The following is a 17,165-nucleotide window of genomic DNA, read 5'->3' on the forward strand; positions in this document are numbered from 1 at the left end:
TTGTTTACTGATCAAAGTTTTCATCCCGTACTTGAACTCTGCTGCCATGAATAGTGGAAGAAATGTACCTTGTGTTGGGCAGTTAACATGTATCAACTGTTACACACATATTTTAGTGGTCAACTGACTAAGTGAGGGACAATGGTGTGCTGTTTAGACTTCATACATTTATGTAGTGATTTGGAAAGGCTGCAAAGAGACTATTCCAGAGTTATCTGCCTTGAAAGATATATGAAGGGAGTTAACTCTTGCTTCTCATCGTGCATAACATATCAGGTCATCCGAGGGCCAGGTTTGTGGATGATTATCATCACAAAATTAATCATCAATCTTGTTTTTATTAAATTGTATGTATTTTCTACAGTGTGAACAGTATGGTTGTTAGTGCAGGGAAGTTTGTAAACGATTCTATGGAACAAGCCTTCAAGCTCAGAAGTCGGAACTGGTCCAACTGACCGTATATTACAAAGTGGACATCAAGTCTGGTATGCTGAAGACGGCGATGGCTGCAACAGCGCTCGGACATCGCATCAGCCAACACACAGTACTCCGACGACTTCGTGCTGCAGGCATCAGACCCTACCGTCCCTTCAGAGGAATGTTCCTGACAGCACAACATCGACACCGATGGTTACAATGGGCAAGGCAAGTTCGAATCTGGCAAGTGTGAGAATGGCGCCGAGTACTTTTTCTGACGAGAGTCTTTTCCAGTTGTTCCAGAACGACGCCAGACAACGAGTTTATCGCCGAAGAGGTGAACGCTTAGCACCACCATGCACTCCGAGAGGTCCATCAGTTTGGACGGGGAGGTGTTATGGTCTGGGGAGGGATCTGTGGGTAACAGAAGATTGACCTGGTCAGTACAGAGAGCAGGTTTTGCGCCCAGTTGTGCTTCCATTCTTGCGGAACCAGCCACAGGGGATAGTGTTTCAACATGACAATGCCAGACCCCACACAGCAAGATTGGCACAGGACTTCCTCAACCGCCACAATGTTGCTGTTCTCCCTTGGCCTGCATGTTCACCGACATGAACCCCATAGAGCATCTGTGGGACCATCTGAGCAGACGGTTAAGGAATGATCAACAGCCTTCTGTGACGAGAGATGAGATGGAACGTGCCCTGAGAGAAGAGTGGCAGAGAATCCCACCACCCGTCATCAGACGCCTGACGTCATCAATGAGACGACGCGTCATGGCGTGTATTGATGCATGCGGGGTTGAGACATGTTGTTTGTTTTGTAAACTTGAACAATGATTGACAATCACGTGTGGCTCTTAAGACATCGCTGAAAAATGAGTTGTTGGACCTCACGATTGTTCAGCTAACGGTCACATGTTATGTGTTGCCTGAAATTCCAATCATTTTGTGGCCCAATAATGATCATTAACCCTTCTTTCACGATATCCACGCGCTTCGCCAATTTGATTTGTTGTGTTTTGTTTACCACTCATCCAACTCTACCTATACTTTCGTTTGCCGTTTAGTTTATCAGAGTCAGCGAACTGATTTTATGTCGCAGAAACTTAATGATTACGAAATTGATGTAGTGGAAACAGAGATTCTCTACCCTGCAGTAACGGGCACAGGGGATTCTTTGAGGAATGGTCTATGATTCCGGTGCTTAGAATTTGAGTATGAGGCAGGCAAGTGTTGTCTGTGTGAGGTGTGGTAACGCAATGTGTTGGCTGGATCGCCAGAGGTGTTTTATACAATTGTTAGTGGAACGATGTGACAGTCAGGTTGGACCTAGGTCAAGGTCGTCAATGACGAAGGGCCACGGCATTGAGATGAGTGAATGCAGGTTAACTCATTATCAAAGACACATCCAAATTCATTGACAATATTTGACGAATCATTCCCCCTCTACCCGTGTGTGATTGGGAATGACATGTGACAATGAGTGAAGTTTCCTGTTACACCACTTTCGTAATCACTAATATTTCTGAGACATTAAACCAAGTTATGTCCATCAAAAGATACCAAAATACAGGCACCGACAACAACTTGGAAACAGCAAGGTCAGGCCTGTTGATGCAATCCTGACATTTAGTGAGGGACCGGGACAGATGTTATGGAAGCTTTTGGACATATGTGTCTGACAACTACTCCCCAATTCCTCAAGGCGAGTGTATCGTTACGACTGTCGTAAGTCTATGTATGGAGTATGGGAGTTACGATCACCCTAGTCATACGACTGCTTTGAAGACGAAACAGAAAAACAATATGTCCAGCAAAACTTAGCCATTTGGGACTTCAAATATAAATATATATATATATCGTTATTCGGACATAATTTACTGTCGGTTTCAGCACATGTCGGTTATCTATAATGAGAGACCTACTTACTAGGAACTTGTGGTTTTCTCAGCACAAAAACTCAGCTATCGCCAGTTAGTGGGATTGGACTGAAGCACAGTGACCATGACAGGGTAGGTGTTGGAAGATAAAAGACATTTTTCTTGACTACACTTTTCCCATGATGTATATTAATTACTGATAAATTATAATTATTAGACACACGTGAGCAAACATTACTTAATTTTTTTCTGCTTTCCGAAACGTATCGAATATGTTTGCTTCGTGTCCTATCGGAATTATCCAAAGTATCTGTATGTAGATATGGCATGTACACTTCACTTTCGAATAATGGGGCCCACGACATACAAAGTGCCGGACGAAAGAAAGTATTCACTTAAGATCAATTTCAACCGAAACCTAAAGTTTTTACACAACCTGTTGGTTTGGTCGTTTTCGGGTTGACCACCCTGCACGCGGAGAAACCGACCACAACGCGAATAGACCCGAATAATTTCGTGGTTTATTTACTGGATTTCATCGACGGTACTCAGAAAGTATTTAATCCTGACCAACTGCTGGGATCCCTGTTTCAGACTGGTAGTCATCACCGTGTTGGCAGTTAGCTTCACAGGTATGTCTCCCAGAGGTTGAACTTGACGATGTACACTGACGTTTTGCAGAGTTTATAAGAGTAGTGACGATAACCGCCGATGTCTTGCAAAGGGGTGACTGCAAATGATGTTTGGTAGAGTGGTAACTGTCAACGTTAATGTTTGGTAGAGACGTGGCGCCAAACGTCCAAGTGTTTGGTAGTGTTTTAATGAGTGGCAGACGCTATATATGAATAATAGTGACTGCAGAAGTTCATGTTTCGTAGAGTAGTGACTGTCAACGTTGATGTTCGATAGGGTGAGTGTGTGAGCTTAGTTTTACGCCGCTTTTAGCAATATTCCAAAAACAAATGGGCTTTAAACACATTACCCATGTAAGGAATCGTAACCGGGCCTCACGTGTGGCGAACGAACGCTTTCACTGCTAGGCTACCCCACGCCCCTGTTTGGTAGAATGGTGACGGAGAAACGTTGATCATGTTTGGTAGAATGGTGACGGGAAACGTTGATGTTTGGTAGAATGGTGACGGGAAACCTCCGGCTTCTGCAAATGATAATGCCCTAGAAAAACAGAATTATCTTTACACCAGTGATATCATATCAGTCCTTCACTAAACTGCTTTTAAGATAGGTTACGTATGATTGTTATCAGAGTTTGTTTCTTAAATTGCATAATGGTGGACAGGTAGGATCTGTGGTTTGGTTGAAGCAGCTGAGAAGATCATTCTGTTGTATATATTTCATGATCATTTACAACTTCCCACATTATTTGTCCCATGTAGTTTCAGAACTTCACCCACATATGCTGACATGTATAGTTCTCAAGACAATATTTATACTGTATATTTTGTGTGCCAGGAGTAATAAATTCTTAAAAGGAATTCTTACTGATTTTAATGAAGTTTTTGATGAATCAGGCATGGATAGCCCAACAGTGCAAGGTCAAGTTTCACTCAGCTTATATCACGTGCATCCAGAATGTTGGGACCAGGGTCTGAATCCCAGAGCATCGTCCTTGGTGTCTCAGTAATTGTGTAAATATTCATGAAAACTTGCTCACAACAAGAATACAAGCAAGTGATTTTAGTTCCTAATAAATCAAACCAGCTTTTCAGCTTACACACACACATCCTTGTTTACTGATCAAAGTTTTCATTCCGTACTTGAACTCTGCTGCCATGAATAGTGGAAGAAATGTACCTTGTGTTGGGCAGTTAACATGTATCAACTGTTACACACATATTTTAGTGGTCAACTGACTAAGTGAGGGACAATGGTGTGCTGTTTAGACTTCATACATTTATGTAGTGATTTGGAAAGGCTGCAAAGAGACTATTCCAGAGTTATCTGCCTTGAAAGATATATGAAGGGAGTTAACTCTTGCTTCTCATCGTGCATAACATATCAGGTCATCCGAGGGCCAGGTTTGTGGATGATTATCATCACAAAATTAATCATCAATCTTGTTTTTATTAAATTGTATGTATTTTCTACAGTGTGAACAGTATGGTTGTTAGTGCAGGGAAGTTTGTAAACGATTCTATGGAACAAGCCTTCAAGCTCAGAAGTCGGAACTGGTCCAACTGACCGTATATTACAAAGTGGACATCAAGTCTGGTATGCTGAAGACGGCGATGGCTGCAACAGCGCTCGGACATCGCATCAGCCAACACACAGTACTCCGACGACTTCGTGCTGCAGGCATCAGACCCTACCGTCCCTTCAGAGGAATGTTCCTGACAGCACAACATCGACACCGATGGTTACAATGGGCAAGGCAAGTTCGAATCTGGCAAGTGTGAGAATGGCGCCGAGTACTTTTTCTGACGAGAGTCTTTTCCAGTTGTTCCAGAACGACGCCAGACAACGAGTTTATCGCCGAAGAGGTGAACGCTTAGCACCACCATGCACTCCGAGAGGTCCATCAGTTTGGACGGGGAGGTGTTATGGTCTGGGGGGGGGGGGGGGGATCTGTGGGTAACAGAAGATTGACCTGGTCAGTACAGAGAGCAGGTTTTGCGCCCAGTTGTGCTTCCATTCTTGCGGAACCAGCCACAGGGGATAGTGTTTCAACATGACAATGCCAGACCCCACACAGCAAGATTGGCACAGGACTTCCTCAACCGCCACAATGTTGCTGTTCTCCCTTGGCCTGCCCGTTCACCCGACATGAACCCCATAGAGCATCTGTGGGACCATCTGAGCAGACGGTTAAGGAATGATCAACAACCTTCTGTGACGAGAGATGAGATGGAACGTGCCCTGAGAGAAGAGTGGCAGAGAATCCCACCACCCGTCATCAGACGCCTGACGTCATCAATGAGACGACGCGTCATGGCGTGTATTGATGCATGCGGGGTTGAGACATGTTCTGTTTGTTTTGTAAACTTGAACAATGATTGACAATCACGTGTGGCTCTTAAGACATCGCTGAAAAATGAGTTGTTGGACCTCACGATTGTTCAGCTAACGGTCACATGTTATGTGTTGCCTGAAATTCCAATCATTTTGTGGCCCAATAATGATCATTAACCCTTCTTTCACGATATCCACGCGCTTCGCCAATTTGATTTGTTGTGTTTTGTTTACCACTCATCCAACTCTACCTATACTTTCGTTTGCCGTTTAGTTTATCAGAGTCAGCGAACTGATCTTATGTCGCAGAAACTTAATGATTACGAAATTGATGTAGTGGAAACAGAGATTCTCTACCCTGCAGTAACGGGCACAGGGGATTCTTTGAGGAATGGTCTATGATTCCGGTGCTTAGAATTTGAGTATGAGGCAGGCAAGTGTTGTCTGTGTGAGGTGTGGTAACGCAATGTGTTGGCTGGATCGCCAGAGGTGTTTCATACAATTTTTGTTAGTGGAACGATGTGACAGTCAGGTTGGACCTAGGTCAAGGTCGTCAATGACGAAGGGCCACGGCATTGAGATGAGTGAATGCAGGTTAACTCATTATCAAAGACACATCCAAATTCATTGACAATATTTGACGAATCATTCCCCCTCTACCCGTGTGTGATTGGGAATGACATGTGACAATGAGTGAAGTTTCCTGTTACACCACTTTCGTAATCACTAATATTTCTGAGACATTAAACCAAGTTATGTCCATCAAAAGATACCAAAATACAGGCACCGACAACAACTTGGAAACAGCAAGGTCAGGCCTGTTGATGCAATCCTGACATTTAGTGAGGGACCGGGACAGATGCTTTTGGACATATGTGTCTGACAACTACTCCCCAATTCCTCAAGGCGAGTGTATCGTTACGACTGTCGTAAGTCTATGTATGGAGTATGGGAGTTACGATCACCCTAGTCATACGACTGCTTTGAAGACGAAACAGAAAAACAATATGTCCAGCAAAACTTAGCCATTTGGGACTTCAAATATAAATATATATATATATCGTTATTCGGACATAATTTACTGTCGGTTTCAGCACATGTCGGTTATCTATAATGAGAGACCTACTTACTAGGAACTTGTGGTTTTCTCAGCACAAAAACTCAGCTATCGCCAGTTAGTGGGATTGGACTGAAGCACAGTGACCATGACAGGGTAGGTGTTGGAAGATAAAAGACATTTTTCTTGACTACACTTTTCCCATGATGTATATTAATTACTGATAAATTGTAATTATTAGACACACGTGAGCAAACATTACTTAATTTTTTTCTGCTTTCCGAAACGTATCGAATATGTTTGCTTCGTGTCCTATCGGAATTATCCAAAGTATCTGTATGTAGATATGGCATGTACACTTCACTTTCGAATAATGGGGCCCACGACATACAAAGTGCCGGACGAAAGAAAGTATTCACTTAAGATCAATTTCAACCGAAACCTAAAGTTTTTACACAACCTGTTGGTTTGGTCGTTTTCGGGTTGACCACCCTGCACGCGGAGAAACCGACTACAACGCGAATAGACCCGAATAATTTCGTGGTTTATTTACTGGATTTCATCGACGGTACTCAGAAAGTATTTAATCCTGACCAATTGCTGGAATCCCTGTTTCAGACTGGTAGTCATCACCGTGTTGGCAGTTAGCTTCACAGGTATGTCTCCCAGAGGTTGAACTTGACGATGTACACTGACGTTTTGCAGAGTTTATAAGAGTAGTGACGATAACCGCCGATGTCTTGCAAAGGGGTGACTGCAAATGATGTTTGGTAGAGTGGTAACTGTCAACGTTAATGTTTGGTAGAGACGTGGCGCCAAACGTCCAAGTGTTTGGTAGTGGTTTAGTGAGTGGCAGACGCTTTATATGAATAATAGTGACTGCAGAAGTTCATGTTTCGTAGAGTAGTGACTGTCAACGTTGATGTTCGATAGGGTGAGTGTGTGTGCTTAGTTTTACGCCGCTTTTAGCAATATTCCAAAAACAAATGGGCTTTAAACACATTACCCATGTAAGGAATCGTAACCGGGCCTCACGCGTACGTGTGGCGAACGAACGCTTTCACTGCTAGGCTACCCCACGCCCCTGTTTGGTAGAATGGTGACGGGGAAACGTTGATGTTTGGTAGAATGGTGACGGGGAAACGTTGATGTTTGGTAGCATGGTGACGGGAAACGTTGATGTTTGGTAGAATGGTGACGGGAAACGTTGATGTTTGGTAAAATGGTGACTACAAACGTTGATGTTTGGTAGAGTAATGACTGCAAACCGTTGATGTTTGGTACATTGATAAACAAAGGACAGCAACACTGGATGACTCTCTGGAACTTTTCATTTGTGCTACAGGTATCTTTGGGGACGCTCCACATCGGCTCAGGTATGTACCCACTATGAGTGTCTGGCCATCTATGAGGACTCACTTACGAGGAATGTCTTAACTATGGGATGCTTGAATTAAAAGACATGAGTGAGTGGTTTTGCTTTCTCGTAGCTTTGAACATGATGTGAATTCTACACCGACCTGCTTAATGTGGGAGGAATGCCCGAAGTGATGCTGACATTGCGAATATACATGGTACTGTCAAATCTAGCGACACACGAAGGACGCAACTCGTCAGAGCGATTTAGATATTTGCCATAGGAGCAAGCAGAATGTGTACTGATCTAACATCGAATATGGATACACTGTATTGTCATGTGTCTCTTGGTTTTCAGTAAGTACTATGTCTATGGATATAGACGTTCAGCCTGTTTCCCGAAACACAGACCAGAACATACATCACCGGATCGTCTATACGGTTATCATGATCGTGTCACAGCAGTTTATTTCATCGAACAATTTCCCGTTTTTCGACTAGGATAAAGTATGCAATTACATGAACGTTTGACTGCTTAATTCACGGGTTCCTGAATGACAGTAAATTTATGTTTGTTTCACCATCAGCCCTGAAGACCGCGAGATGCTACGCCACCTAGGGTCCCCCCGAGCGTCACTCCCCTCGGGCTTCAAGTACAAGTATGTGGGTAGCGGAGGAGTCATCAGAAACACCAAGTCCTCCGGACACTGGGTGGAGGTCGCTGCCAGCCCCAGAACTTCTGAAACAGGCCACTATGAGGTAATAAAACATCAGGTGTATCAACAAGGGAACAACGAGGCACCTTGTTGAAACTGGATGTTATTAAGAGGTTATATCATGGCAGTCATATCTGTCTGAGGGACAAAGGCCTGTCGGACATACGGTATCATCGGCCTGGTATCATAACAGTTTTATCATACACCACATCGAGGGCATAACTCTAAAGTAAACTAAAGTTTCGGCGTTTTCGTGCATTCATTCCGTACCAATTTAGTAGCCTGGTAATATGGCTGATATGGATTTTCGGCCCTAGCGCTGATATGGCTTTTCATACGCATGCGCATTTTCAGCCTGGATAGTCAATATGGACTTATGCCAGCTGCCAGTATTGTGTGTGCAAAATGGTCCATATTATTCACAGGTACCACACATTGTGTCTGTAACAAGATACTATTAGGTACATACCATACTGCCAGTGAGACAATAAGACACCTTGTGTCTGAAAAGGGGCTCAAAGGGTGCTTTAGTACCTTTTGTCTGAAACGTTGTACCAGGGGGTACTATACGTGTCGGAAACGTTGCACCAATGGGTATTATACTTGTCGGAAACGTTGCACCAGGGGGTACTATACGTTGTGTCGGAAACGTTGCACCAGGGGGTACTATACGTTGTGTCGGAAACGTTGCACCAGGGGGTACTATACGTTGTGTCGGAAACGTTGCACCAGGAGGTACTATACGTTGTGTCGGAAACGTTGCACCAGGAGGTACTATACGTTGTGTCGGAAACGTTGCACTAGGGGGTACTATATCTTCTGCCTGAGAAGCGGCACCATGAGTTATTATTGCACCATGTGTTTGTGACATTATGTCACATTTCCGAAAGCAAACCACTGTTTTGTTTCTTTGTAAGCTATCCAAATATTATTTCTATGAACTTTATATTTCTACGTAGGCGGCACTGATTGTGAGCAAAATGACACGCCACATGCCGTCGGCTGTATTCGCCAAGCTCTCATCCGGTGGGTCTGTAGGGGTGTTCACACGGTCGGAGGGGCTCAGCATCTACCCGGAATACTACAGACTGAAGGACACACCCGAGTGTCATGGTAACTGTTTTAAACATATGTACATATCATTTAGTTGGTACTTGATGCAAACACGACTGCTGGACTAACGTTCTTGAATTCAGTGAAAACAGTGACCCTATACATGCATGATATGTTAAGGTTTTGTTCATCTGTTACAGGGTAAGTGAGTATTATTGTTTTAATGTCGTTTAGGGGTGTAGTTACGTCACGTCAGATGAAGATAGTAGTACACGTTACTGAGGTATCGTATCACAGAACGCAGGACAATTCTACGTGTCATGCATCAGGGCTGAGGGAATCAACATAATGGTTCACTGCGTCATTTTCCCGACATGCGCAGTTAGAGACTTGAGAATCATTGACCGCCATTTTGCCTCAGTTGTGTCTCTGAAAACTTCAGGAAGCTGCTCCGGTCATTGCTCTGCTTCTTGTACGTTTGACGGCCGGAAGTGGAGCACAGTTGCTGGGGCCGGTGGTGCGAGGGCTGTGATTCTTGACGACAATGTCATGTGTACGTCAAGTGACCCATATCGCCACCATGAGAACATCTTGGTCCACGAGTTCACCCACACCATTCACCACCATGCCCTGGACTCCACCCACTATGCTCAGGTAACGATGGCCGTGTGTCCCACAGACTGAAGTGTGGCAGTATACTGAGCAGCAAATGAAACGCAACTCTGGATTTTTTTTCGGAACTTGCGCTTCGTTTCCTGTTCAGTATATCGTATGTCATGAAATGCAGGATTTTAGGTTTGAATATTTTGGATTCTCACGGATATACGTTCTCTGCTGGTGGATATTTATCGGAACCATTCCACCCTCGATTATCTCCAGGGTATACGTTCTCCACTGATGGATATTTATCGGAACCTTTACCCTTGAGCTTATCGAGCATAGGGTTTTCTACAAGTGTTTACAAAAGTGGTAAACGGCCCAGTCTTTCATCCTTCATAGTTCTAGTTCTAACACGCCTTGCGAAAACACTGCAGTGATGCTCATACGAAAAACCCTCATTCACGCACAAGCACGCAATAATACATTAATGCACGAATACGCTCACTCACTCACTCGCTCAGTCACGCATGTACACAGTGCAGAGAAACGGACAATATTTGAATGGGTGCAGGTAATTTTCATATTTTTCAAAAGAAAAGTAGTTGCGACCGAGATATACAATATTCCTTTTATGAGACACTTTGCTTTTATGAGTTTCTTACTGGAGAAACAATGACGGAATCACCATATCAGCCGTCAACCCTTAAACATATGAATTAATCCTTTCAACAGCAAAATTATCAATTCTTGGTTCTCAACTAACACAATTTTCAGATACATTATATTTCCACATTAATCATTTGTTCCAAAACCAAAAAGTCTGTCCTCCATCGCCTCCTCCGGTTCCACTTCTCATACCCTGCACACCCACACCCACACCCACACCCACACCCACACCCACACCCACACCCACACCCACACCCACACCCACACCCACACCCACACCGTACATACCTCCACCACATACCTCCTCCACTTAGGCCTCAGTTGTAGTCTTGTAACCTGTAGGTCAATGCTGCCTACAATCACGCCAAGTCCGCCAACCTGTGGGTAAACTCGGCCTACGCTATGGCCAACTACGAGGAGTACTTCGCCGAGGGAGCCACCGCCTACTTCAACGTCAACCAGGAATCCAGCGCTGCCGGCATGAACAAGTGAGTGAGTGAGTGAGTGGGTCGGGAGAGGAGGGGAGCGTGGTACGTATTTGCTGGTTGTGGCGTGGTTCATTGTATGAGTGAGTGGGTAAATGCGTGACAGAGTACACAGTTGAGTTGTTGAGGTGAACTAACCTTAAGTTTGACTCACAGATGCGGAGGTGGCTATTACTGCACCAGTGAGAACGCAGCTCGAAACTGGCTCTACCATCACGACATCCAGCTGTACGGCGTGCTCACCTACGTCTTCACTAACAACCATCCTGATATTCCCAGTCATCTAGCTGTGTGCCAGAAGAGCTAGTGGTTTCAAGGTATAAGTACAAGCGTTTCTCTGTATTCTAACAGGAAATAAACATGGATGATGTGCACAACGTTTGTTGTTTGTTTGTATTCAGTTCAGCTTCATGCAATTAAAGTTCAGCTTCATGCAATGTGTCCCGATTACTTTGACATTACCTTCACGTTTTCACAAAGTGTTTGTCATCTGGAGCGTTTGTTTCGATGTTTGTGTGACGTGAAGATTTAAGATCTGTGTGGCCAACATAACGTCACATGAGTCAGGGCCGATGAGTTAAAGTTCAAATTGAGACCACAGGATTTTAGAAGTAAGGGTACTTTAGGGTAATTTAGTCAATCCCACGCACAGATACGCATGGGTCTCTAGACGTGGAGCTGTGGCAGAGATACGCGTGGGTCACTAGACATGGAGCTGTGACACAGATGCGCGTTGGTCTCTTGACGTGGCGCTGTGGCACAGGTGCGTGTGGGTCTCTAGACGTGGAGCTGTGGCACAGATACGCGTGGGCCTCTAGACGTGGAGCTGTGGCACAGATACGCGTTGGTCTCTAGACATGGAGCTGTGGCACAGATGCGCATGGGCCTCTGGACATGGAGCTGTCTGGCACAGAAAGTGAGGGAAGAACCGGTGTCAGGGTTTCCCGAAGCCAAGCCCAGGGCCTCTATACGGTTTTGACAAGAGCATTTTGACGCCTGACAGAACCCGTGCTTATATTCGGAAACATGGACTTTTATTCGGAATTGTTTTAAATGAAATGAAACGGAACACATACGGACTCTAATATAACCTTGTAAACTTTGACGTGTTCAAAAATTGGTCATGAGAAATATGGGGTTCAGACGAAGCAATCCATCGCGCAAAGGATCATCGCAGTCGACACCGTTTCCGTTATCATCTATTGGGTTTCTAACATGTCAATCAAACAGCTCAATTTCGCCTAAAGGCTCCTCGTCATCAACGTCGCTTGCGGCATCATTGTCTACATCCATATGCATGTCACCCTCCTCCAAACCCAGATTATTGTATTCGAGGCTCCCTTGTAGTCGAATATTCCGATGCGTTATAGCCACCTTTTCTTCATTCGGAATCGTACCAGAAAGTGGGACACATTTGACACACTTTGGAATTAAATAGAAGTCCATAGACTTCTGTTTGAAAAAAATCCAAATAGTAGCCAATGGCCTTCTAAACGAGTTCTTGGTTTCGGAAAACCCCGGTAGCGTTTTCGTATGTATATATACATAAGACCAGCGATGACGATTCACCTGGCTTCCGATCCTGGACCTTGTCTGTAGCTTGACATCATCACTCTTTTAATCTCAATGATCACTGATTACATGTTTTATAGCAACGAAATTTGTACAGCCATTCTGCTTTTATTTCTTTTGTTTTTCCTTTGAAGCGATTTGTATTGATTTGTTATTTTCGAATGTTGATCCGTGAAAGCAGTGACTGACAGCATGAATGACGATCAATGCCGTCCGCATCCAGTCACCAAGCCTGACCACATTCCGCTCTTCAGTAGGCAGATACGACAGGCGTTTAACTCATGTAGTTCATTTTCACGATGGGTTTTACATTGTAGAATGTGTATGACAGTAGTCAAATCTCTGATAATGATAGAATCTCGGCTCGCTTAACTTAGATAGGGAAGATATTAGTAACCAACGGATTCGACTTGAAGCAGCATGATAAAGAACACAATGGATTCAAAGGGGTACGCATCGGAGACATCACGACATATGTTTGTATTAGTTATTTAGTGTGTGTCTTCGTGGGTGCGTACGTGCGTGTGTGTTTGTATGTGTATGTGTGTGAACTCAGTTATCAGTCTGGTCATTAAAAAGTGGCTTGGTTATGAGTATATGACGTGACAGGTGCGTGAACCAGTGCTGATAGGCACACTATTCAGACAGGACCGTGTAACATGGAGTGGTAAATATTCTTTTCAAACAATAATTTTCGGAAAATAATTCGCACTTTGTGTGCCGTAATGTGTGCGCCACAACTAAGGACGTAACGCGTGTTACTTAAGATTTTCCACAGTCAGTTTCCACCTTTCTGGAAGTAACAGACATAGATGCTCTGCTCAACGTTACGAGGACACGCTGGCAATGGAAGTATCATTGCTTACAATCTCACGTAAACTGTATGCCTTTGTGAATTTCGATATTTCGGACATAACCTCTGTATATGACATTATCTCATTATACAAATACCGACGTTTACTCCTAACTCGACACTGGGACCCTTTTTTGTTTCAGGCTGGGTGTGATCACCGTATTGGCGGTTAGCTTCGCAGGTATGTTTTCCAGACGTTGTTGGCTTCATTTTACTCACAATAAATACTGATATTTGGAGCAGCAGTGACGGCAAACGTTGGTGTTTGGTGGAGCGGTGACGGCACACGCCGTTGTTTGGTCAGTGATTTACACAGAAATACTCGTTCATTCGTTTTCTACTTCCTACAGGTGTCTGTGGGGACGCTCCTCATCGGCTCAGGTATGTACAGACATCCATCTCTTGAAGGCTCACAACACTGAACTACCACTTTCTTAACTATGGGGGCCGTGAGTGAGCAAAGTGTGTACTGATCTAACTACAACCCTTAAAATACGGATATAATTCCATACTCTCCATGTTTTCAATGAGTACTTTGTCAATGGAGGTGGACGTTCAGGCTGTTTCAAGGAATAAGGAAGACCAGAACATCTATCACTGGATCTGAGAGTCAACAGATCGTCTATACGGTTTCTTTCCGAACTTCCACCAGGATCTTTCAGTTACAGTTCTGTAAACCATAAAGAGAAACCCTGACTTCTTGATTCACGGGTTCTTGAATGACAGTATTTTCACTATCAGCCCTGAAGACCGCGAGACGTTACGCCGCTTAGGTTCCCCCCGAGCGTCACTCCCCTCGGGCTTCAAGTACAAGTATGTGGGTAGCGGAGGGGTCATCAGAAGCACCAAGTCCTCCGGCCACTGAAACTGGCTGCCAGCCCCAGAACTTCTGAAACTGGCCACTATGAGGTAATAAAAATCCAAGTGTCTGAATACCTCGCGTCTGAAACTGGATGTTATGTAATATCAGGCCTGGAGTCTGTTACGGGTCTATCAACTGCATACCATACAACCAATGAGGTCATACGGCACCTGGTGTCTTATACTAGTAATTGACACTTAGGTTGAAGCGTTGGCAGGTGTGATCCTAAACCAGTGAGAGATAAAACACAACGTTTATTGTAAATTCGCCAACGTAGAGATGATGTTTGCTCAACCAGATAAAGTGTGCATAAAATATCAACATAGCATAAACTTCAACATAGGCGGCACTGATTGTGAGCAAAATGACACGCCACATGCCTTCGGCTGTATTCGCCAAGCTCTCATCCGGTGGGTCTGTGGGGGTGTTCACACGGTCGGAGGGGCTCACCGTCTACCCGGAGTTCTACAGACTGAGGGACACAACCGAATGTCGTGGTAAACCGTTCAAATAATAATAATTTCAATCCAAATCCATGATTTTCACGAGATACACGGCATTTTACTGGTTTATTCATTTGTGAGACATAAGGTCGCTTTTGGATGTATTTATGTATATCACGTGAAATTCTGACCAATCTTACGTCATCACAAGATACTGCAACGACTGAGGGAGGTAAAGCAGTTTCACAATACCACAAATCGGTCTGTCATAGAATTGTCACTCTGGTTTTCCCCGATATTCGCTGTTAGAGACTTCGGAATCATTTACCTCCATTTTGCCTCAGTTGTTTCTCTGAAAACTTCAGGAAGCTGCTCCGGTCATTGCTCTGCTTCTTGTACGTTTGACGGCCGGAAGTGGAGCACAGTTGCTGGGGCCGGTGGTGCGAGGGCTGTGATTCTTGACGACAATGTCATGTGTACGTCACGTGACCCATATCACCACCATGAGAACATCTTGGTCCACGAGTTCACCCACACCATTCACCACCATGCCCTGGACTCCACCCACTATGCTCGGGTAACTATTATCCTTCCACTAGCAGACATCTTGCTATGGACGCACCTCCTCTAGAAAACGTGACTGATCCTGTGGCAAATTCAAAATTGATTTTCAAAACGAGGAAAATCCAGGTCCTGCTCCTACCTACCCATGTCTGTTTCACAAAAGTGGTGAATGCCTGAGGCTTGCATCTTCTACAGATTTAGATCTGACGCGTCCTTATAAGGATAGAATAGCTGCACGAGGTAAAACTCCAACGAATGTCTCAGAAGTGTTCTTGTAACCTGCAGATCAATGCTGCCTACAATCACGCCAAGTCCGCCAACCTGTGGGTAAACTCGGCCTACGCTATGGCCAACTACGAGGAGTACTTCGCCGAGGGAGCCACCGCCTACTTCAACGTCAACCAGGCATCCAGCGCTGCCGGCATGAACAAGTGAGTGAGTGAGTGAGTGAGTGAGTGAGTGAGTGAGTGAGTGAGTGAGTGAGTGAGTGAGTGAGTGAGTGAGTGAGTGAGTGAGTGAGTGAGTGAGTGAGCGAGGTTTCGGTGCGGGGTAAGTGTCGGGCAGGATGTGAGTGTGTAGGGGGTAGGGGTGGCTCCGTAGGTGTGTTGCTTCAGTGAAGTACCTGATGAATGTGTGAATGAGTTGGACTGCTTGATCAACACTGGGTAATGTATTCTAAGTTTTGACAAGGCTGTACCTAAAATCCTTCTTTCCCCCTAGTCCGGTTACAGTGTAAATGCAGAGTTCTGTCTACAACATGACTTGAGCATCACCGAGAAACACGTGACAGTCGTACTGACCTCACGTTTGACCACAGGTGCGGAGGTGGCTATTACTGCACCAGTGAGAACGCAGCTCGAATCTGGCTCTACCATCACGACATCCAGCTGTACGGCGTGCTCACCTACGTCTTCACTAACAACCACCCAGAGATCCCAAGCCACCTGGCCGTGTGCCAGAAGAGCTAGTGATTTGAAGGTCAAGGTATAATTGCACGTGCTTCTCAGCAAATAAATATGAATGATATGTACAACATCTTTAACTTATTTCATTGAGTTAAAGTTTAGTTTCGTGCAATGTGTCAGTCATGTCAGTGAGTTACTGAGAGTGTAAATATGTTTGGGTTTCAGTTTAGGAAAATTATTGAAACTTTGGCTTCACGTTTTGCCTAACACAGATTGTTGCCGAAAGTGGCTAAGTGTGGCATTTGAAATATTTGAGATTACACTTTCTCTCAGTACTTTTAATGTTGAGTCCGGGATTCGAACCCGCACTTGCTGAGTATAACGTTTGCGATTGGGGGGTACATCTGTAGCATCGGATTTTGTGCTACCTGCTCTGTGAACGTGCCCCGGTAGCTATGCGATGTCATATTGGGGAATAGAAAGATCATTGTAAAGTTCTAAAGTGTCGAGGATGATCGATTCAGCGAATGAAAACTGATCTAAATGTCTGGGATTCATGAGAAGGCTGTCTTGGTTCCAGTGACCGTGACAATGGCAACTTTGCCATCATCCTTGGATCCATCCGAAAATTGGATTTATTGGTAACATGTGTGATACATTATGTCCAGATGATCAACTGTGACTGCAGAGGAACATCTAGCTTCACATACATACTTCCTGAAGAAGATCTTCAAGACAGAGAATCAGGTCTTGGCAGTTGAAAGAGT

At 44.5% G+C, this 17,165-nt stretch overlaps 1 protein-coding gene and 1 pseudogene across 1 annotated transcript; both read left to right on the top strand.

Moving 5' to 3' along the window:
* The first annotated feature begins 3,585 nt into the window (after positions 1-3,585).
* On the top strand, positions 3,586-11,506 carry LOC137297385 (uncharacterized). The gene is made up of 9 exons (XM_067829389.1): positions 3,586-3,596; positions 4,434-4,688; positions 6,942-6,979; positions 7,669-7,699; positions 8,267-8,438; positions 9,355-9,508; positions 9,891-10,102; positions 11,057-11,202; positions 11,356-11,506. Exons 1-9 carry the CDS (start codon positions 3,586-3,588, stop codon positions 11,504-11,506), a joined length of 1,170 nt encoding a protein of 389 aa, XP_067685490.1.
* Positions 11,507-12,056: 550 nt separating this feature from the next.
* Positions 12,057-16,521, top strand: LOC137297387 (uncharacterized; annotated as a pseudogene).
* Positions 16,522-17,165: the final 644 nt, after the last annotated feature.

The sequence above is a fragment of the Haliotis asinina genome, chromosome 9 (assembly GCF_037392515.1).
Source record: "Haliotis asinina isolate JCU_RB_2024 chromosome 9, JCU_Hal_asi_v2, whole genome shotgun sequence".
Taxonomy (NCBI): domain Eukaryota; kingdom Metazoa; phylum Mollusca; class Gastropoda; order Lepetellida; family Haliotidae; genus Haliotis; species Haliotis asinina.

Excerpts from the sequence above, each read along its gene's own strand:
- LOC137297385 (XM_067829389.1), top strand. Across the intron at positions 7,700-8,266 it reads GACGCTCCACATCGGCTCAG|CCCTGAAGACCGCGAGATGC; the intron begins GTATGTACCCAC and ends TTTCACCATCAG. Across the intron at positions 10,103-11,056 it reads ACTCCACCCACTATGCTCAG|GTCAATGCTGCCTACAATCA; the intron begins GTAACGATGGCC and ends TGTAACCTGTAG.